The sequence below is a fragment of the Typopeltis vanoorti genome, chromosome 12 (assembly GCF_054136105.1).
Source record: "Typopeltis vanoorti isolate ZY-2024b chromosome 12, IOZ_Tvanoo_1.0, whole genome shotgun sequence".
NCBI lineage: Eukaryota > Metazoa > Arthropoda > Arachnida > Uropygi > Thelyphonidae > Typopeltis > Typopeltis vanoorti.
The window spans coordinates 19,026,955-19,050,978 of NC_143560.1; the positions used below are offsets into that span (position 1 = coordinate 19,026,955).

A 24,024-nucleotide genomic window follows, 5' to 3' on the forward strand; every position below is an offset into this window, starting at 1 on the left:
TTAAATTCTATTTTAATTCTTTTTGAGTGTTGTAAAAAAATCCATTAAACCTCCAACATAATGTCCTCACAGCACTTAAGCCTCTACACAAGAATTCTGATAAAATAGAGATCAATATGACCACCTATACTTATTCCAGCCCATACCATCAAACTCCCACCTTGATGTTGGGGTCTTTCAGGAACAAACTGTAGATTAATTCTTGTTCCACTTTCATGCAATATCAAGATACGTTGGTTATCTGATTGCAGACTGAACCTGGATTCGTCACTAAAAAGTACACGAGCCCAATCCTCATTTGTGTAATTGCGGTGTTCCTAAGCCCAAATTCTTCGGGCTTTTTTGTGATTTGCAGTAAGTGAAATGTAAAACATTGGTCTTTGAGCATATAAACCTATGGCATGAAGAAGATTTTGAACATTTCCCATCTCCAGAAAGCGATTCCAAAGTCGCAAAATTACACTTTAAGATACACGACACACTTGAGCGAGAACTTGCTGCGTTTGTTCCAGCTTCTAATCGACCAATGGCTCTCCAAGCCATGGAGAGCCATTTTTAACAAAATAATGGGTAGTAGGTGAGACAAGTTTACAATTGAAGTGATAATTACTCACTGTGGAAATGAGTTCAGCAAGCCATGTTTTGTGGCTTGTTGCACTCACATGGCCATAAGGGTATGTGTGTGTTGCATTATGGGATACTAAGGCAGTTAATGTGAAGTCATTAGCCTCTATATACAAGTAGCTGAGTCGTGATGTTACTTCACATACAAGTTTTTATTTGCTTACACTTCAATTAAGGATTAAACCAAGAATGTAATTTCTTGGCATCCTTAATTTATAATTTAATCAAGTGAAAAACTTTCAAACAAATATAGTTATATGGTCAACTGGGAAGCTCTCTAGAAATGAATTTTCTAGAGAGCTTCCCAGTTGACAGAATTAGATTCTTTGGTTAGATCAATAAAGACCATAAAATATATATATATATAGTTTTGTTCATGGAATGTATAGTTTGTATATTGCATAGAATGTACAGAACAAAACTATATATATATAGTTTTGTTCTGTTGGAGTTGTCATGCATTGAAATCATGTTGATTGTTCCACAGGATGGCCTGAAAATGCACTGAAATGCTGGAAGAATTTTTTTAAGAAGTAGCTTATTAGGAACAGTGGAAGCAGAGATCGTCTTAGAAATAGATAACAGAGAGGTGCCCTAATAAATACCACAGTCTGACTAAGTTGTTGTTTTTTTTTTTTAATGGTTACATGAAATTTGGAAGGGAGAGATGGTGCATAGGAGGTGGTCAAAAGGGCATTTGAAGAAAGCAGTATCTGAATGTTTACCCAAGTCAGAAGAATAAATCAGATAGGAGTTAGATGATGAATAGATTCATTAAGTAGGAGTTGCAAACACAGAAAAGTTTGTGAAAGGATCATAAAGAAAAAAGGTGGTCAGCATGAGCAGTATGAGGTGCAGACAAGAAGGGTAACTGGTATGGTAACGAAGGACACAGTTTATTATGAGAGAAAGCTAGCTGATGGGGGTCAAAAGAAACCCTAAGGAGTTCTTTCACTTTGTGGCCAATAAAAGGAGGAATGCCTATGGAAGGATGACTTTAAATGGAGGTGCTTAAAATATTGCAAAACCTTGATATGAACACAGCCATAGGATTAGATGGCATATCAGTCCATGTATTATGAAAACGTGCAAGGGAATTATTAATTTAACCCTCAGTAGTGAGAAGGTGCCATTGGAGTGGAAGGAGGACAAAATAGTCCCATTTCATAAAGGAGACTCCAAGAGAGAAGTAGCAAATTATATGCCAATCAGCATCTCAGAAGTGGTGGTTAAGGTCCAATTGGAGAAATCAATGAAAGACAGAATTCAGGATTATGTGGATATAGGAATATGATATTCTATAAGGGACAACATGGTTTTGTGAAAGGTAGGTCTTGCCTTAGTAATTTGCTTACTTTTTATAATAAAATGACAGTAGGTATGAATAAGGGAAATGGCTACTCAGTCATATTGACCTTGCAAAAGCATTTAATAAGATTCCACATAGAACTCTATTACATAAATTGGAGCGAATGGGGGATTAAAGGGTGGCTGATGGACACATATAAAAGAGTAGTTTATGAAGGAATTGAGTCCAGGAGAAGACAAGTGATCAGTGGTGTATCATAGGCTCACTACTTGTTCCTCTGTTGTTTAATTTGTGTATCAATGATATAGGAAATGATTTGATAGGAAATATTCAGGTGTTTGCTGATGATACTAAACTAGGAAGAGCAATATTAAATGAAAGTGATGAAGAGATCCTGCAGGAAGACTTGACAGCATGTGCAAAGGTAAATGGCTACCAGTTTAATATGGTCAAGTGTAAAGTAATGCACTTTGGGAAGAGATGAGAAACTGTGTATTATATTGATGGAACTGAACTGCAGGAAACTTATGTCATGGACTTGGGTGTGATTGTGTACAGGGAGTTGAAGTTTAGAGAGAATATTGCAAAGGTAACTAAAACAGCACATCAGGTGACATGGTTGTTGAAAAACATACTAGTAAACAGGGATAGAGAGGTTATTGCTCCCCTATATAACACCACATCTGGAGTACTGCAAACAGATCTGGACCAGATTCTGTGATGATGAAGTTGTGGAGAGGGATCCAGAGGCGAGTCACAAAGAATGGGGCAAGTCCATGGAATGCTTCCTATGAGATTGAGATAACTAATAATTAAGGAATTGACAGCGTACACTAGAAATATAAATTAAAAACAAATTTAATAAATACTTTCCGATATTTCGGCAACATCACGTTGCCATCTTCTTGGGAACTTAAAGCTGTAAATGGCAGCTATAAATTGTCCTACTTTGGCCAAACAGGCAGGACAGCAAATATCAGAATCTCAGAACACAAGGACCACATCCAATTTCACCAGTACAGCCACTCTGGGCTTGCAGACCATGCTCTGGATACCTGCCAGAGAATAAGGTGGAAGAAAGCCACAGTAATACACCGCAGCAAGTTCAAATATGAAAGACTATTCATGGAATCAGCCTCAGCCCTTAGGAACATGCCAAACCTCAACAAATTTGGGTGCATAAGACTGCCCCAAATTTGGGAAACATATATCAGAAGAACTTCAGCCCAAAGGCAATAACTACAAATATAGCCTGCCAGGGGGTGCCATCAGGACTTTAGGAAAACGGTAGCTTCCTCGCTTCATTTCTCATTTGCTGTTATGTAGCACTTGCATGCACTTGTTCTTTATTTTAAGTTCCCAAGAAGATGCCGAAATATCGGAAAGTATTTATTAAATTTGTTTTTAATTTATATTTCTAGTGTACGCTGTCAATTCCTTAATTATTAGTTATCATGTTTAACCAGCGTATAAGCCTTTCAACACATATTACGATCATCCACGGAGATTCCTTTGCATGCAAGGCCCACCATTACGGCAAACTGAAGCTGAAGTTATCCAGACAGCTGAATCGTCTGACCTACCTAAAACGCTGCCGGGATAACCAGGTAATCCCAAATTGTGTAAAATTGAAACACCGTTTCGTTTCACAGAAAGCTCTCTGTATCTACAACTGGGCAAGCCAGGCTTTACTGCAAACACACAAGGCAGCACTGTGGTTTGTCATCGTTATTGTTTATAAACAGAAACTCATTTTCCCATTTCTCCTGAAATGACCCTGTTTTCTTCACACATCTTATCTCATAGTACACAAAGGCTGAAGTAACTGATCAGGGGACACAAACTGCAACAATAACACTGTTAACTGTGAAACTGAGTCTCTGAAGCTGATCACTGTAACCAGAACAGAGCAAGTGACTTTCAATGATGCGATACTCTGGTGCGCATAGAAATCTACCACTCCCGCTACTACAACTCGCACAGAGAAGCAGTAGATTTTATAAATTGAGTAATCTTTTAAAAGCAATTTTGATTCCATGTTGAGAATATAAATTGTTTCCGTCATCAAAAATAATGAATGTAACTAGTATATATCAATCAGAAAATCTGCGGTCAAAACTAATAGCTAAATTAATAATACATATAATTTAATATAGTTTTTATCCTGCCACAGGCCGCATAAAATAACATTAAGGGCCGCATGCGGCTCATGGGCCTGCTGTTGGCCACCTATGATCTGAAGTAAACAGCATTGTTTTATGGTAGCCTTGGAATGTGATTACAGTGATTACATGCACTATAGGTGTAAAGTATTATGGAGTGGCTGGCCTGGGTAGGTTTGTATGTCTGATTTATATTTCCTTTAGCATTTTAAATTGTTGAAAAATTCATGTTAGTTTGACAACTGTTATTGAAGCATCATGTCAGTTCTGTCAGTCAGAACGTATTCATTCTGCTATATCGATAAATATAACTGATTAAACTTAACTGGATAAACTCTAAGATAATATCTCTGAGAAAGATAGTGTGGATTTCTCTACTATCTTCTGGTTCTAGCAGACTTGCTTTGAAGTTTTCTGTCTTGCTGCCTCAACAGTTTACTGTTCTTGTTCTGCCTATCTTCTTACATATTTTTTATTTACTTATTATTTATTTTTTTCATAATAATTACAGTTGAAGAAAGCTAATATGATATTAGTTTTCTTGATATTCTATCTGTTTGCATACATTAAGCATCATGGGAAAACACACACACACACACACACACACACACACACACATATATATATATATATCCATTTAAGTGTGGACTTCTGTGGACAATAATATATTTATTGATATAGCAAGCTGAATACATTTTGACTACAACAGAACTGACATTGTGTGTGTATATACTGTGTTTATTTATTTATTTATTTCATTTAATATATATATATATATATATATATATATATTACACACACACACACTTTTTATTTTCCAATAGTCTACGCAAGATAGAACTTTGGACCAACAGTGCACAGTTACCAGACCAGGTGTATCTCTTATTGCAGCAGCTTTAGCAGTGGAGATGATGATCAATATCTTGCAGCATCCTCATGGGTAAACTGCAGTCCTTTACAATATACCCCAAATGGATATAGTACATAATTTTACAGTTAAAACTTTCTTCCAATAAGAGTGTGCACGCAGCATTCATTATAAAGAATTTATGGGATAACTTCTTTCTTTAGCTTAATGGACCATTTAGGTCTAATGCCTGTCATCACTATTGGAGGCCTGTTGTAAGAAGCTTATTTGAGGCCTGAAGTGTCTTAAAAAATATATCACAAAATATCATTCTTCTCATTTCTCTCCTTTATCTCTTGATGCAGTTAATCTTGACTCCTAGATATTTAAATTATCTACTTACTCAAAGATATATTGGATCAGTCTCGATGGATCCTTGAAATGCAAATATTTTGTCTTTTCCTGGTTTATGACCTGATTAAATTAGACATAGTGTATATAATCCTCACTAGAGTCTCCAAGGATAACAATGTCATCAGCATAAGCCAATAGATGTTGTTCCCATTTATTTCCATATTGTTTTGTTCATTTAAATCTAATGCGTTTTCCAGTGCTAGATTGAATAGGATTGGTGAGAGAGCATCTCGATGGCAGAGTCCAGATCATTATTATTATTTATACAGATACTGCAAGGAGTCAAAAAACTAATTGCAGGAGACACACACACTATCCATTAACACAATATATATCATGCATCTTAAACTTATTCACTTTTGGGGTGCTCGCAACCACCTCTGGCAATCCATTCCACTCATTCACCACTCTCCAAGAGAAGAACCTAGTCTGTACTCTCTTACTCACTACACTCTTTGGCAGCTTCTAATTATGACCCCTTGTTTCCCCCTCCCCACTCCTTATGTATTGAAAAATTTCTTCTATGTCAATCTTGTAGTATCCCTTTAGTAACTACTCATTCACCACTCTCCAAGAGAAGAACCTAGTCTGTACTCTCTTACTCACTACACTCTTTGGCAGCTTCTAATTATGACCCCTTGTTTCCCCCTCCCCACTCCTCATGTATTGAAAAATTTCTTCTATGTCAATCTTGTAGTATCCCTTTAGTAACTTACAAGTTTTTATCATATCCCCTCATTTTCCCCCTGTCAGCTAAACTCTGCAAACCACACACCCTCAGTCTATCCTCATAGAGAACATTTCACAGACCTCTCATGAGCTTGGTCACTCGTCTCTGAATCCTGTTCACCACTTCCCAGTTCACTAGAAATGCAGGTGACCAAATCTGTGCACAGTAGTCAATTTTTACCTATCTTTACTTGTCAATGTCTTCTTCAACATCCAAGTAATCCTCTGAGCTAGTGCGTCAACTATTGTAATATGTCCTCTGAATTTCAAATATATCAACCATCACCCCAGATCCCTGGCTTCATCAATTTCCTATAATCTAGTACCATCAATATGATACGAAGTATGTAACCCTGTCATCAATCCCAAGGTGCATACCTTTACATTTTACATTAAATTGATAGTCATTGCCCTTTGCTCACACTACCAGTTTATTTAAAGCGTCCTTCAATTTATCCATATCACTTTTATCAACTATTGTCCTCCCTAGTTTTGCATTATTAGTAAACTGAATATCCACCTCCGCTTCAAATCTTCTACCTTTTTCAATTATGGATAGATTAAAGAGTAGTGGTCCTAGTACAGAGCCCTGGAGCAGTCCACTAGTCACCTTCATTTCCCTTAATTTTGCTTGCTCCACCATACACCTGCCTTCTGTTGTCTATCGGTCCCCCTTATCTGTGCTAAAAGCCTCATATCTATTCCCATTTGCTCCAACTTATGTAATAATTTTCCTTCTGTCAAATGCTTTTGCATAGTGTAGCCATTTCCTTTATCCAATTCCACTGTCACCTTATTATAAAATGTGAATAAATTACTGAGGCAGTACCTCCCTTTTACAAAGCCATCATAACCTTTATACAGTATTATATTCATATTCACCCATTTCCTGAATTTTAATTGGAATCAACTTTTCTAATACCTTAACTACCATTCCAGAGATACTAATTGGTCTGCATTTTGCTACTTCTGTCTTGCAGAAACCTTTATGTAATGGAACCATCTTACCCTCTTTCCACTCCCTTGGAACCTTGCCAGATCTGAGATAGTATGTCAACTCATGTGCTACAAGAATGTGCAAGTGAAATGACAATGCCTCTAAGAGGTTGTTTGATCTGTTGTTTCACTTGCACATTCTTGTAGCACATGAGTTGACATACTATTTAGGTCTACAGCCTACTGATGTATTCACATTGATATTTTTCAGTATATTGATTCCTTCCAATTCATCTACCTCAGTTCTTGCATCAGTACCTGTCACATCAGTAACTGCAAAGTGACCACCTGGATGAAATACCTTTGTAGAGTGATCACTTAGTAACTGAACTATTTCTTCTGCTTCTGTCACTTTTCTACCATCAGCACTGAGTAAAGTTATCTCAAATCTGATTTTCTCAAAATCAGATTTGAGATAACTTTTTCAGTCAACATCAAGAAAATTATCAATAAATATCATCCTTCAACCAAGACTGCAATCAGATTTAAAAAGAGTCGCCATACTCTACCATACAGGAACATCCTGAACAAATACCATAAATTATTTTCAAACCTGTGATGCTGTCCAAATCTTAACATATCTCAAAGTTTTGCGATGTAATCCTGATTAGCCATTCATAGATTTTAATGAATATTTATATAACCTTATATTTGACTTACAGAATGCAGTGGTTTCACTTTGAACTCTAATAATGTGTTCTCCTGTCACCTCAGCTGTGAGTGACACATAAGTGGTCACGTTGATCTTATTCTCACCCACTCTTCTCTCTCTCTCTCTAATGAATGCCCTTGTAACAAGGAAAAAATATAAGTTAATAAATTCTATAACTCTGTATATGTTCAAACTGTTATTTAATTCATAATAATGTCTGCTGTGCACGTTCCCTTAAAACCTCTAGTCATGAAACTTGCTGTTTAACTTTTATGTGTGAAGATCATCTTTAACAGTATCAGAACCCAGACAAGCTACTTAAAAAAAAAAAAGTAGCTAAGTTAAATCTATCCTTTTAAGAAGCTTTCTCATCTTTAAGCTATTTTTATATATATATGTATATATGACTCTCACTCGTGAAAGGTTGCAAACCTATAGTATATTAGTATTCGCTGTGTGTGTAGGTAAGAGAATTTTTTTAATAATATTTCTGAATTGTATTTTTGTTTATTTTTTACATAATTAACTTGTACTAGCTATTATATATGTATATATTTTTTAAATTATTATGCAGGAACATTGATTTTATTTTTAGAGTATAATCAGTTTACTGAATGTAATAAACATGATTTTCCAAGAAATATTAGAAACATTATTATTAATATTGTACTTGAAGATGTCATTATTGCATTATTCGATATCCATAAAATTATTATTATTATGCAGGCACCTTCATGGAGTCTGAAGACTCATTGCAGGAGACCCAATCTATCCATACAATCTATCATACCTCTTCTTGAACCCTTTAACATATAAATCACTCACAACTGATTCTTATTCAACCCATTTCATTCAAGCAAAAAATCTAGTCCTCACATCCCTACTAACCATACCTTTATTCAACTTCCAGGGATGACCCCCCCCCCCCCTGTTCTGGTCTCTCTAGCCAAGTGCTGAAACATTTCCCCTGATTCTGTCCTATAAAACCCTTTAAACAATTTAAATGTTTCTATCATATCCCCTCTTTTTCTCCTATCAACCAACTTTTGCAATCCTTCAATCTATTTCCTTCAAATGCCTTAATCAAACTCCTTCAATCTCTCCTCATAGGAACCATTCCACAGGCCACTCATCATCTTGGTCACCCACCTCTGAATCCTCTTCACCACTTACCATCCCCAAGAAACCTAGGCAACCAGACTTGAGAACAGTAATCGAGATGTGGGCATATCAAGGACTTAAAAAGAAGAATAACAACTTCCTTATCTCTAATTGTTATGTGTTCTTCAATAGCCAAATAATCTTATGTGTGACCTTATCAGTATGTCCTCTAAACTTTAACTCTCTCTCTACCACCATCCCTACATTTCTAGCTTCGTCTATTTCCTGGAGTACAGTGCCATCAATGTGATACAAGGCTTGTAATCTATTTATCTCAAAATGCATAACTTTACTTTTGACATTAAACTGACGCCCATTAACTTTTGCCCATACTGACAGCCTATTTAAATCGTCCTTCAAGCTCTCCACATCACCTTGATTAACAATTAATCTACTAATTTTGCATCATCAGCAAACAACTGAATATTTCCTTTCAAGTTATTTCCTATATCATTTATGTACAAATTAAACAGAAATGGTCCTAGTACTGAACCTTGCGGCACACCACTAGTCATCTTTTTGCCTCGATTCTGCCCCTTCATATACTTTTTGATATCTGGCCAGCAGCCGCCGTGTTATCCACTTAGCCAGTGTCATATCCATCCCCATTTGTTTTAATTTGCATTAACAGAGTCCCGTGTGGTATTCTGTCAAATGCCTTTGCAAAATCCTGAAAAATCATCGTGTAGCCATTTCCTTTATCCAACTCAAAGCCATGTTGACCTTCATAAAGTATCATATTTTTATCTATTCATTTTGGAATTCTCTTTTTTATCAGTTTTTCTAGTACTTTTACCACCATGCCTGAGATACTGATTGTTGGTCTATAATTTGCTATTGCAGTCTTAGAACCTCCCTTATTTAAAGGAATTATTTTGCCCTCTTTCTACTCCCTTGGAGCTCTACCAGAGCTGAGACTTAAATTAAAGAGCCTAGTCAAAGGCATTACCAGTTCCCTTGCACATTCTCACAAAACCCTCACTGATATCCCATTTATTCCCACACTATTTACACAAGATTCTGCAATAGCTAAGAACCTCTAATTCATCAACCCTTGTTTTTGCATTAGTGTGTGTCACATAGGTTAAAGCAGTAACCTCATTACTTGCAAAGTAGTCACTCAGTAACTCAACTATTTTATCTGCTTCTGTCTCCTTGTGGTCATTATACCTCTATCTTGCCACATAACAAAAGAACTCTTTGGGATTTCCTTTAGCATGCTTGGCTAAATTCTTCTCATAATCTGATTTTGCCTTCCTTGCCTTGCTGGTCACCTTTCTTACCTGAACCTTGTACTGTTCATGAGTTTGCTGGTCATCTTTCTCTTTATATACCATCCACAGCATGTTCTTCTCCTGCAGCTTGTGCTTAATGATATTACTCATCCATCTGACTCCTACCTGATTAATCCTCCCTAGGCATACAATTTAATACTGCTTCCTCTAGATGACCCTTAACTATATCCCATGCACTACTAACATCCTTACTCTGCAGTGTTTAATGCCATGGTACAGATTTAAGCTTCTTCCTAAGCATATCATAATTACCTGCCTTGTAGTTCCACAAATCCCCCTTCTTGATAGAATATTCCTCATGGTTTACAATCTCCCAAGTCAAGACTGCATGGTCTCATTCACCGATTGGAGGCAACCTTGGTTATGGATAGCTCTTCTGGTCCTATAATCAGGCCCAATACTCTCTCACCCCTAGTCCCCTCCATTACATGCTACCTCAAGTAATTATCTCTCAGTAGATAATTACTTGAGGTATTACTCAAGCATTACTCAGTGATGCATGTCTTCCAGATCATCTGTGGAACTCCCTGGCCTATAGCAACAACCAACTGTATACTTGGTCTTACTGACCTTAATCTCACACCAGGTTGCTTCAAATGAAAACAGCCATCCTCCTGCCTGTCTCCTATTCTTTTTGGTTGAAAATCTTCTGCTATTATTAACTTTACTCTTCTCCTATCTGATATTCTCTATCTTCCCTGAAACTTCTAAACCCTTCACATTCAATCCCTGTAACTGCATCATCTGCTGTTAGCTGAGTCTCACTAATGCTTTTGGCAAGGTTGCACTAACCAATGCCAAAAACTCCTCCCTCTTGTTCCTGATACTTTTGGCATTAGTATATAGAAACTGCAGAATCCCTTTAGTTCCCCCCCCCCCCCACCTTTACTTTCTGAATTGACCACCCTATTCAATATTTTTGCTTGAGAGATAAGATTCCTCACTTGGTCATTCTCACACTCACTCGCTTCATGGGTGCCTTCACACAAATACATTGGCTTGTTATAGTATGTCCATGCACTCACAGTCCTGTCAAGGCATTCTGCCTACTGATTATCCCTCACTCTCTTGCTCATCACATCGTCCAGGATTACTCTTTGTTCTTATTCTCACCCAGTCTTCTGCCCTTTCAGAGATTCCATTAGTATATCCTGTATGCTCCTCTCATCATTTAACATATCTCAATTTAACATTCATATTATCAGTCTTCCATCAGAAAATTAATGTCCATATAGGATGGCAATGGCATGAACTTCATGAAATACCCAAATTCATATTTATACCAAGATGTACACCTAACTAAAACCATGTAGACAAAGTTGGTTTTATGTTTGTGAGGGAAAAACTGGAGCACTCAAAGGAGAACCATCTCACAGCCACAGTTTGAGACTGACTCTCTCATTATGACTAATGACTGATCAAAATTATCAATACATTACAATTATATAAGGTATAATGGTAGTGTTTTTGAAAAGTTTTCCTCTGGGCACCTTTTCGTATGCCTTTTCTAATCTACAAAACTTAGTAGAGATACTTCTTATATTCTCCCTATTTCTTAACTATATGTCATAAAGTGAAAATTTGATCTTGACAATTTCTATTTAATCTGAACACAGTTTGTTGTTCTCAAGTCTGCTTTCATAAAATCTTACCTGGATTTTATTATGGGAATTGTGAGAACTCTACTCCAGTCATCTGAAATTCAGCCTTCTGACCAGGCCTCCTGAATTATACAGAATTATTCAATTCTAAATGCAGAAATTCTGCATTTAGAATTGAAGGAAATACAGGAAGATGGTTTGATATAAAATCAGGTGTATGAAAAGTGTTGCACACTATATCACTCTACCTCATCAACTATGTGTATTGCGTTATTGAAGAAAATGCACAGTGTGTTCAATGGTAGAATGCAGCTGATTGGGACTGTTGTTGTGCACATTCTGCTGTATTTCAGCACTGGCAAGTTATCAGGATGATCCTGATAAACCCTGTCTTTGAGAAATCGCCCAGAGCCAGAAGTCTGGGGGGGGGAGGTTCAGATCAGGTGATCAAGATGGCCATGCAGTGGAACACACGTGGCTAATCACTCAGACTTCCGTGAAATGTTCTTGAAGAACCTGCTGCACAGATCAGCCAATGTATGGAGGGGTCCCACCCTACATGAAAATGAATGAATCCTTGCACAGGTGTAGCTGTGGCATGACAAAAGTGTATCATAATTACAGTACCTCTCACAAGTAACTGAGCAGGTCAGAGGACCTGACTGATGAATGTCCTCAAAGAAGAATGGTCAATGATAAAGCTGTAAACCTGCACTAGACAGTAACTTTGGATGAATGAAAGGAATTTGTTGGATTGCATTATTAGATATCCATCTAGATATTGAATAAATGATGATAAGCTACAGTTTGACACTTAGCAAATGAAATTATATTCTATATTGCCTCAAGCTACACTGAAATATGATAGTACAGCATGATCAAATGTCATTCTGGTCTGGACATTACCTGCTTAAACAAGACTGTGATTTTTGTCAGGGAACCAGGATAAAAAGTTTTCTAGTAGAACAACCTCATAAGAGAATGAAGATAGGCATCATCAGAATTAGAATGTCCATGGAAAATTAGGTTTAGCAAGGAATTACAGAAATCCCAAGTTAGCATAATTAGTGGTATTAGGATGAAGAAGGTAAAAAACATGAGATACTTCTGATAATAATAACTATGAGAGTTATTTAGGCAATAGTGACAAGGAAAGGAAGGAGTAGCACAGTATTCAGCACTAAACATAAACCTAAACTTCTTGAATGACAGACAATTTCAGGTAGATGAATTTCAAATTGGGAAAGTTCAATCAGACTTAATTTTGCCTATGATTGCACAAATGGTTTTCTTAAGGAAGAAGTAGAGAAATGTTCAAATTATTCTTGTAGATAAACTTATACGTTGGTTACACATGACTTTAAATTTTTTAGGAAATTACAATGTATACTTAAATATTAATTGAAAAACTTTAATTAATACCTTCCTATATTTCAGCAATGTTACATTGCCAGACTTACTACACCACAGCAAATATAATTATGAAAGATTATTCCTGGAATCTGAGCCTGTGTAGCTCAGTGGATGTGACGTTTGCACACCATGGTGCTTGACTCCACAAAGGAAGACTTGGTTTCGAATCTAGTCATCGACTAGAGGAAATTTTTCTAAGCCTTTTTTTTAGACCAGTTCCCGAGTTAGTCGATCTCTGGCATGGGCAAGTGGGTTTTTCGTCCCGTAAACTCAGGAAAATCGACCGTAGAACCCACATTATTTCAGTCATTAAATATATTGTGTTAGGGATCACGAGATGGCGGCACTTGTTGCGCCATCTCTCTTCACTGCCTGCCGCTTAATTACTGATAGCCTTCGGCCAGCTATCTCTGATTGGCTGCCAGTGGAGATTGAACTGCCCACTCAGTCTCCAAAAGTTAGATAGGGCTAAACGGCCTCACCTACTCCCTATATATGGGAATAAAAAGGTGTTAGCTGATTTTTTTATTCCTGGAATCTTTCATAATTTCAGCCCTAAAAACTTCCCAAACCCTCAACAAATTTGGGTGCATGAGACTGCCCCAAATTTCGAAAGCCTTCATCCGAAGAATATCAGTCCACAGTCAAGACAACCCAATTTAGCTCACTAGGAGGCATCTTTAGGACCAATGTCTTGCCTTCTTTAGCCTCTTTTGCTCATTGTTAGTGCCTACATGCACATATCATAGTTTTATGTTCTCAGAAGATGAAAGTGTAACATTGCTGAAATATAGGAAGGTATTGATTAAAGTTTTTTAATTAATATTTAGTATACGTTGTCATTTCCTGAAAAATTTAAAGCTCAAATCATTGATTTTAATAAGGCTGTGGGACTTGATGATATATCACCACATATTCTGAAGGAATGTGCAAGGGAGTTGACATCTGCCTTGACATATTTTTTTAATGAGTCTTGCACTGGGTCGAGTTCCAAAGGAGTGGAAGGAGGGTGAGATTGTGCCGCTTCATAAGGTAAGTGATAGAACTCAAGCATCAAATTATAGGCCTATCTGTGTATCAGGTGTTGTGGTTTAGTTGTTGAAGAAGCTCGTGAGAACTAGGATTCAGATTTGGGTTGACAACAATGGTATTATCTACTTACTTATTACAATAAGGTGACAGCTTCCTTGGACATAGGAAAAGGATACACAATACTATACTTAGATTTTGCAAAGGCTTTTGATAGATTACCGCGTGATAAGTTGACAGTCAAACTAGAGCAGATGGGGTTGTATATTAGATTAGTGCATTGGATCAGAGACTGGCTATCTGATAGGTATCAGCAAGTTATGTATGGGGAAGCAATATCCAGGAAGAGGGAAGTCACTAGTGGTGTGCCTCAGGGGTCTGTTTTAGGGCCATTACTGTTTAACTTGTATGTTAATGATATTGGCAAAAACTTGGATGGAGATATTCAGTTGTTTGCAGATTATGCAAATTTGGGATGAACTATGAAAAGTAGAGAAGATGTTGTGCCCTTACAAGAAGACTTGAATAAATTTAGTAAATGAGCACAGGAATGGGGAGACGACTTCAGTGTTGCAAAATGTAAGGTTTTAAAATTTGGGACACAAAGATGGGATGTAGAATTTATGCTTGGTGGGATATATTGTCGGAGGTGGAGGAAATAAGAGATCTTGGGATGATGGTGGACAAGAATCTGAAATTTAGGGGACACATTGCAAAAATTGTGAGGAAAACACAAAGACTTGGGAATGATGCAGAGGACACTGGCTTGTATAAGTAGAGAGATTCTTGTTGCATTGTATAAGGCTTTGATTAGGCCACACATGGACTACTGTGCACAGATATGGTTAACTGGTTTTCAAAAGGAAAAAGAGATGTTGGAAAGGGTCCAGAGGCGACTGACTAAGGTAGTTTCTGACCTTTGGAATGTCGAATATAAAGGTTGAGTAAACATGACCTCCCTGTGCAATTTACAGAGTCTGGTGGATAGGAGGAAGAGTGGAGATATGATAGAGACCTGCAAGTTAGTAGGTGGTTGTTATAGGATCAATGTTGGAGAGGTTCTACAGAAAACAGTGGGAGATCTGGGGAGAACGAGAGGTCATCTCTGGAAGCTGTATAAGGAGGTTGTGAGCACGGGAGTGAGATGCAGGTTTTTTGCATGCAGAGTTGTGAATGATTGGAATGCCTTGCCTGAGAGTGTAGTGTCTGCAGTGAATTTCAGTGTGTTTAAGGCATGATATGATGAGCCGTGTGTATATGACAAAAGGACCTCTAAGATGAGTCTTTGAATCCATGGGGTCTTGGGGGTAATAATAATTAGAGATGACAGATGATATAAAGGAAATGGTGGTTCCTAGAGTAGGAACAATATCACAGACCTATAGAAATGTTTTGGAAAATTTGGAGAAAAAAGCAAATCTAGTAATGATTAAATACCAGCTGGACAATTGACTAGTGAATACTGTTACCACATTCCAACATAAAGGTGTTCATAAATTCACATCAAGAGAACACACATGAAATGAGAAAAGCTTATTATTTTCAGCCATTAAAAATATTGTGTTAGGGACCACGAGATGGCGGAACTTGTTAGCCTTCTCTTTCGCTGCATACCGATTAATTGGTGATAGCCTCGGGCCAGCTATCTCTGATTGGCTACCAATGGAGATTGAACTGTCCACTCAGTCTCTAAAAAGTTAGACAGGGCTAAAATGGCCTTGCCTACTTCCTATGCAGGAACAAAAAGGCATTAGCTGTTTTTTGTTGTTTTTTTTTTTTGATTATTTATGTTACTGTTGATAGTGGTGTTGAATTTTTTTTTTTTTTCACCTTGGTTATACTATAAATTAAAGATGCCAAGAAATTATGTTCTTGGTTTCATCCTTTATCCAAGTGTAAGCAAACAAATTTTGCACATTAAGTCACTTGATTGGACTACTTATATATAGAGGCTAATGACTCCACATCAATTGCCTTAGTATCCTATAATGCAATGCACATATCCTTATGGACATGTATAATGTTATGCATTATGGGAAGGCCAATACTCAGATCGGTTTTGACCCTTTATTGAGGTCTCATCAGTGGGAGCCAGACCAGAAGTGATACCAAGGTTGAAATAATGCAGAAATCATATTTCCATATACATCATCATCATGCTTGTCAAGGATTTTGGCCTAGAGTGGCCTGTTATTCCTGCTTTAGAAGTCATTGTTGATTCTCTTAAGACGTCCTGGTTTTCTTTTTCCTAGTGGTTCGTAATTTAAGGCTTCTTTTGGTAACTTTGTGTTTTCATTCTTCCAACGTGTTCCATCCATTTATGTTTATATTTTTTAATTTTTTCTACTGATTCCTGGTTTAATTCTTTCATAATTTCTTCATTTCTTTTGTGATCGAATAGGGTATGCTTTGCAGTTTTTCCCATAAACTTTATTTCAGCTGTTATTAATCTTTGTCTTTTTGTTTTATTGTCCAGATTTCGCTTCCATACAATTGGACTGGTAGGGCTAATGTATTGTATACTTTTAGTCTGGTTTGCTTTTGAACTAGGTTAGGTTTAAATATAGAGTTAATTACACCTGTTATTTTTAAATTTTTCACAATTTTTAGGTTTATATCTCTTTCATTTTTATATGTCCTAGGTAGTTAAATGAATTCACCTGTTCTAAAATCTTGTTTTCTATTATTATTTTAGTTCTTACTGGATCTTGTCCTTTAAAGGCCATCGTTTTTGATTTTTCTGTTGATATTATCATTCCATAATCTTTGGCTATCTCATTTAAATTTAAATCTTTCTGTAAGTTATCTTCAGAATTTGTAATTATTATTTGGTCATCAGCAAAAAGGTGAGTGTTTAAGTTCACAGTAGGAGAAAGTTTAATACCTTGATGGAAATTTTTATTCATTTAGAATAAAAATTCATTTACATAAATATTAAAAGGAGTTGCTGAAAGGGAACATCCCCGTCGGACTCCTTGGTTTATCTCTCTCTCTTACATGATCTTGTTTGTAATTGATTATTTTCATATATTCGTATGATACATTTTAGAAAATTATTTGGTATTTGTCTTTCTTTTAATATGTTAAATAAATTCTTCTTTTAACTTTGTCAAATGCTTTTTCAAAGCCAATCAGAGATAGCTGGCCCAAGGCTATCACTAATTAATCAGTATGCAGCGAAGAAAATGGCTAACAAGTGCTGCTATCTCATGGTCCCTAACACAATATTTTTTATGTCTGAAAATAATAAGCTTTTCTTATTTGTTGTGTGTTCTCTTGATGTGAATTTATAAACACCTTTATGTTGGAATGTGGTAACACTAGTCAATTGTCCACCTGGTACTTACTCATTACTAGCTTTGCTTTTTTTCTCTAAATTTTCCAAAACATTTCTATAGGTCTGTGATATTGTTCCTGCTCTAGGAACCACCTTTTCCTTTATATCATCTGTCATCTCTAATCATTATTATTATTACCCCAAGATCTCATGCAGTCAGAGACTCATCTAGGAAGTCCTTTTGTAAATGTAATATCTGTTTCTAAATTGTATTCTTTTCTCTATTATTAATTTTAGGCAAAAGGCCAGGTCTATACATAATCATCCTTTTCTAAATCCCTTCTGTGTTTCTAAAATAACGTTTTCAGAATATTTTATTAGTTTGTTATTTAAAATTCTGTTGTATATTTTGTAACAGGAATTTAGAATACTCATACCTCTATAATTTTTAGGGTCATCTCTACTACCTTTTTAAAGATATGAATCACAATTGCTTTTTTCCATTCTATTGGTGGGTTAGTTGTTGAATAGATTTTATCAAAAATAATAGGGGTCTCTCTTTGAACCTCATTCCTGCATATTTATATAATTCTGAAAGTTTTTTCCCACTTGGTTAGACTATAATAAATTAAGTTTAATCCTTTATCCAAGCGTAAGCAAACAAAGTTTGTGCCTGAAGCATCTTCAGGACTAAGGCAACTCATGGTAAAGGTGGACCAAGCTCTCATCACTCCTTGTCTCAGTATCTCCCATAATGCAAAGCACATCTCCTTGCAGACATGTATAATGCTATGCATTACGGGAAGGGCCGCTACCCAGACCAGTTTCGACCTTTATTGAGGTCTCATCAGTGGGAGCCAGACCCAGAAGTGGTGATACTAAGACAGAAGCAATGGAGAAGTCATATTTACCTATACGAATTGCCAAAAGGTGTACCACCTTATTATTTAATTACTCTGAATTTAGAGAAAGATGTTGGAAGTTTTTTTCTTTTTTCCACTTGGTTAGACTATAATAAATTTAGTTTAATCCTTTATCCAAGTATAAGCAAACAAAGTTTGCACCTGAAGTATCTTCAGCACTGGTGCAACTCGTGGTAAAGGTTGACTAAGCTCTCATCACTCCTTGTCTCAGTATCTTCCATAATGCAAAACACATCTCCCTGCAGACATGTATAATGCTATGCATTAAGGGAAGGGCCACTACCCAGACTGGTTTCAACCTTTATTGAGGTCTCATCAGTGGCAGCCAGACACATTTTTGGGTCTGGCTCCCACTGACGAGATAAATCCCACTGATTTAGAGATACTGAGACAGGAGTGATGAGAGCTTGGTCCACCTTTACCACGAGTTGCCTCAGTCCTGAAGATGCTTCAGGTGCAAACTTTGTTTGCTTACACTTGGATAAAGGATTAAACTAAATTTATTATAGTCTAACCAAGTGGAAAAAAGAAAAAAACCTCCAACATCTTTCTCTAAATCCAGAGTAATTAAATAATAAGGTGGTACACCTTTTGGCAACTCGTATAGGTAAATATGACTTCTCCATTGCTTCTGTCTTAGTATCACCACTTCTGGGTCTGGCTCCCACTGACGAGACCTCAATAAAGGTCGAAACCAGTCTGGCTAGTGATCCTTCCCTTAATGCACAGCATTATACATGTCTGCAAGGAGATGTGCTTTGCATTATGGGAGATACTGAGACAAGGAGTGATGAGAGCTTGGTCCACCTTTACCACGAGTTGCCTCAGTCCTGAAGATACTTCAGGTGCAAACTTTGTTTGCTTAACTTGGATAAAGGATTAAACTAAATTTATTATATAATTCTGAACCTAACTTATCTTTTCCAGGCGATTTTCCATTTCTTGTTTCTTTCAGGCTAATTTCTAATTCTTCTTTAGTTATTTCCTTTTCACTTTCATTCAATATTTGCCAGTTATCTTTTTTAAAATATTTATCTGTCCACAATTCTGTATAGAAATTTAAAGTTCTTCTAATTTCGATGTTTAATTTTACATTTTCTTTAGTATCTGTTCTTAAATGTTTCAAAAATCTTATATACATTGGGTCCTATTTTATATAAATCATGTTCTAAATTAGAAACAAATATATTTCTTGATTCTCTTTCTTTTACTTGTATATTTCCATATACAAGTAGTCAGAAAGGTGTTGGCCCTTATTACTAAAGCACTCTGGGTTAGAGATAGATGTTGAAAGTTTTTTTTTTTTTTTTAACTTGGTTATACTATAAATTAAAGATGCCAAGAAATTATATTCTTGGTTTAAGTGTAAGAAAACAAAGTTTGCACGTGAAGTCACTTCATGACTGAGCTACTTCTATATAGAGGCTAATGACTCTACATCAGTTGCCTTAGTGACAAGACCTCAATAAAGGTTGAAACCTGGTCTGGGTAGTGACCCTTCCCATAATGCATAACATTATACATGTCTTCAAGGATATGTGCATTGCATTATGGAGTACCAAGGCAATTGATGGGGAGTCTTTTATCCTCTATATATAAGTAGCCCAGTCATGAAGTGACTTTGCATGCAAACTTTGTTTGCTTTCACTTAGATAAAGGATGAAACCAAGAATATAATATCCTGGTATCTTTAATTTACTGTTGATAGTGATACCTTCTGACTATTTCAAGATGCAAGAAAATTTAAAATAAGAAGTGATCACCATTTGGTTTTTAGCAGGATAAAAATGAGTGCCATACGGTAAAGAAAAATATGCACAAAAGAGTTTTAAAAAAGAATCAAGTGGCTTTCCAAAGTGAGCTGCATACCCAAATAAACAAATGCTATTGGAGAAAAAATGACTTTGAAAACAGAAATTAAATCTTAGAGACTGGGCAGCAAAATCTGAGGAAAAGTTTGATTAATTAATTGTTTCAGACCAGAGAAGCGTGTAGTGATTCTGCAAGGATAGAAAAATCCAAATTTCATGGGACTCAAGAAGTTAAATCGACAGTTACAGTTTTCCAGGAAAAGAAAAAATCATATTGAAAGTTCTTGACAAAGGTCACCATGTGGTCTTATACAATACAGAAAAAAAAAAAAGAAAAGAAAAGAAAGGAAATTTAAATTAAAAGTAGCTTATAAAATGTCATTGAAAGAAATAGAAGATAAACATCATGAAAGGTAGTGAAATTTTGGAGGCTGTTGAGAAAGCTTAGAAATGGAGAAAGAGCATATACTAAACACAATGAAAGATAATCCACTTGACATAAACACGGAAGATAAATGAATATTCTGATCTGAAGTAATTTCTGCAAGAGGATTTGAATAAGCTAGATAGATGGGCAAATAAATGGGGGTGTCAGTTTAATGCAGCAAAATGTAAGGTTTTGAGGTTTGGGAAACATCGATGGGATTCCGCATACTCTATGGGAGGAGTTATACTGGAGGAAGTAGGGGAGACAAGAGATCTGGGGTTGATGATTGATAGAAACCTGACATTTAGGAGACATATTGCAAAGGTGGTGAAGGTAACACAGAGGATTGCTGCAATTATGAGAAGGACACTGACCTGCAGAGATAAAAGGGTTATCATTCTGTTGTATAAGTCTCTGATCAGACCACATTTAGACTATTGTTCTCAGATTTGGTCTCCAGGATTTGAAGGGGGATAAATTAACTGTAGAAAGGGTACAAAGACGGATGACAAAGGTGGTTTCAGGACTGTACAATTTTGGTTATGAGGATCGGCTGAGGGAATGTGGACTGCAGAGTTTGGTGGATAGAAGGAGAGGTGATATGATTGAGACTTTTAAACTGTTGAGAGGTGGTTACAAGGTTGACACTGGGGAGTTCTTTCGCTTGGTTGAACAGCAGGAAGGAGTGATGACAAGAGGCCATCCCTGGAAGTTACGAAAGGAAACTGTGAGCAAGAGGGTGAAGAGTGGTTTCTTTGCATGGAAGGTGGTTGAACCGTGGAATGCATTGCCTGATGGAGTGGTGAGAGCGAGAACTGTCAATGAGTTTAAGGAGTGGTATGATAGACTTTGTGTTTCTTAGGAAGGACCTCCCACGATGAGTCTTTTGACTCCATGGAGGTCTGAATAATAATAATAATAATAATTACTTTGAAAAACTATTAAATGAGATAAGCACTGGCAGAATGCATTCAGTTAAATTGCAACCAAGAATATGTATCAATAATGAAGGTAGAAGTCAACAAAATTTGAAATGTGAAAAGACAACTAGGGTACATGATATTTAAACAGAAAGGGTTGAATATAGAGGTATGAAAGTGTTACACTGAAAACCTGGTCAAAAGGTGAAATTTCAGATATATTGAAGTAGAATTTTCATAGCACCCATCTATAAATATATAAAAAAAGGAAAATACAACAGAATGTGAGAATTACAGGAATTTTACTGCTTGTTATTTTTGATAAAAATGTATGCAAAAGATACTTGACAGAAGTATAAGATAAATGATAATTTAGAAATTAGATCCCAAATAGGTGATTAGACAGATTTTTTAGACTTTACAACAAAGAATTAAGAAATTCTGGAAATATAATATAGACCTGTATTTTTTAAGTGTTGCAGATCTCATTAAGGTAAATGATTAAGTGCCAAGAGAAAAGTTCTTTGGAAAGAGAGGAACACTGCAGTTATATGCATAAACAAAAATATTATTCTGAGTAGTGTATGGCTTATATTTAAATTTTAAGTTCAGCAAAATTGAAGCATGTATAGAAAGAAAATCGGGTGAAAAAATCATTCAAAAGTGGAGCATGCACTATATCTCCACTCTGATTATCATTTATATAGATCATATCATGAAGGAAAGTGACATTAAATCTGATATCAAAATCAGAGATATTATACTCAGCAATTTACTTTTTGCAGATGTCATATTCTTAAATAAATTACTGCATGTCTACAGTACTCTTTAATTGCTGTAACAAATTTATATGAAAATTGGAAATAAAAAGATAAACTATGAAAATAGAGCTAATATAGTTAGAGAATAAATTTGTTGAATAAATCAGTTGAATAAATTTGTATAGAATGTAATAGCAAACTAGCAGCATTCGGTTCAGACAGTTTTGAAACCAAGTTTAACTTATGATTAGATTAGAAATGAAACAGTTGATCAGAGACTGGACTCCATCTGAAAAGATAAAAATTAGGGAGAATACAGAATGATATTAAACATGAAGATATTAGAAAGGAACGTCACATTATTAACATTCAAGAATATGTAGGCAGAGCTAATCTAAGGTGATCATTTAAACAAAATGGGAAAGGTTAGTTGTTTGATGTGAAGATGTTAGGTAAAAGACCCAGTGGAAAACAGAGATATAGGTGGATTGGTGCAGATGGCTAAAATATCAGTTGTTGCAAAGGTGGGACTATTCGAATATTTCACAAAATAAAAAATAAATAAATAAAACAGATTCATTTGAAGGAAAATTCTTGATAGGAAACTATTAGTAATGTAAACTTAATTATGTAGCTATCATGGTGTTGTGTCCTCTATACCCATTGAGGATACGTATTAGGAATTGATGATTATGATAAAGTCAGTGAAATTTTTAAAATTTAATCAAGTGTTTCCTCATTATAATGAGGATCTAGTTAGAATAAGTATGGAATCTTATCAAGGGCTTTACTGCTTAAAATATTAGTAAGTAGCTTCTTGATTACTTGCTAATAGGTTAAGTAGTAAAACCTTTTCCTCATTCCACAGTTTGCTATTTTACAGAGGAAGAGACATATTATTCAAGCCATTATTCCACTAACTTAATTAGTATAACATTACAAATAATTGTCGATGCAGTTGTTGCAAAGTGTCTGAGTAATAATAACGTCATCATAATGAATAACTGCACTGATGAAAAGAACACTTGTAGGAAAAGGAAATTGATCACTCCTCTCTTTACAAGCATTTGATACATTTGATTACCTGGCTCACATATGGTCATTGATATTCTGTTCAATTGGAGAGGGTTCAGAGGCAGGTATTCATGATGTCTCAGAATATAGCATATGTGGGTAGATTAATTAAATAAGGGTGTCAGAGTTCAATAAATAAGTTGAGAGGAGATAAGATGGGAGCCTGCATTCATAATAGTGCTTCATGGTGTAAATAGCACCAAGGGAGGAAAAAAGAAATTAATTTATTGAAACTACTATTATTTTGCTGATTTTCTACACAATCTTCAGGGCATAAATTTATAATTGTGACAAGCACACGGGCATTTATTAGGTTTTTTTATGCTGTGAAGCAGCACTATTATGAATAATCAACAACACCTAAGACACGGAAGCCTGCATGTTAGTAAGAGGATTATAAAGTATACAAGTAGATACAGAAGTAGGTTTTCTGTTCATGTCAGGCATAAAAAAAAAAATAAAAGTTCTTCCTTGAAAGCTGAATAGGTTTTTTGGTTAAAAAGCACAAGAGTCCTAGACTTTTCTTGTGGAATATGATGAATGAATGGAATAAGTTTCAAGTGGGGATTGTGAGTGCTTTATCAGTGAATGCATTCAAA

At 35.9% G+C, this 24,024-nt stretch overlaps 1 protein-coding gene across 5 annotated transcripts in view; it reads left to right on the forward strand.

The window, feature by feature from the left end:
- The window catches only part of Atg7 (Autophagy-related 7), a 350,749-nt gene that overhangs the window by 307,091 nt on the left and 19,634 nt on the right, over positions 1-24,024 (forward strand). For all 5 annotated transcript variants that reach the window (XM_090402077.1, XM_090402076.1, XM_090402073.1 and 2 more), the window contains one exon: positions 4,920-5,035. In XM_090402077.1, the coding sequence (XP_090258203.1) occupies positions 4,920-5,035 (116 nt within the window). The remainder of the gene's footprint in view (positions 1-4,919; positions 5,036-24,024) is intronic.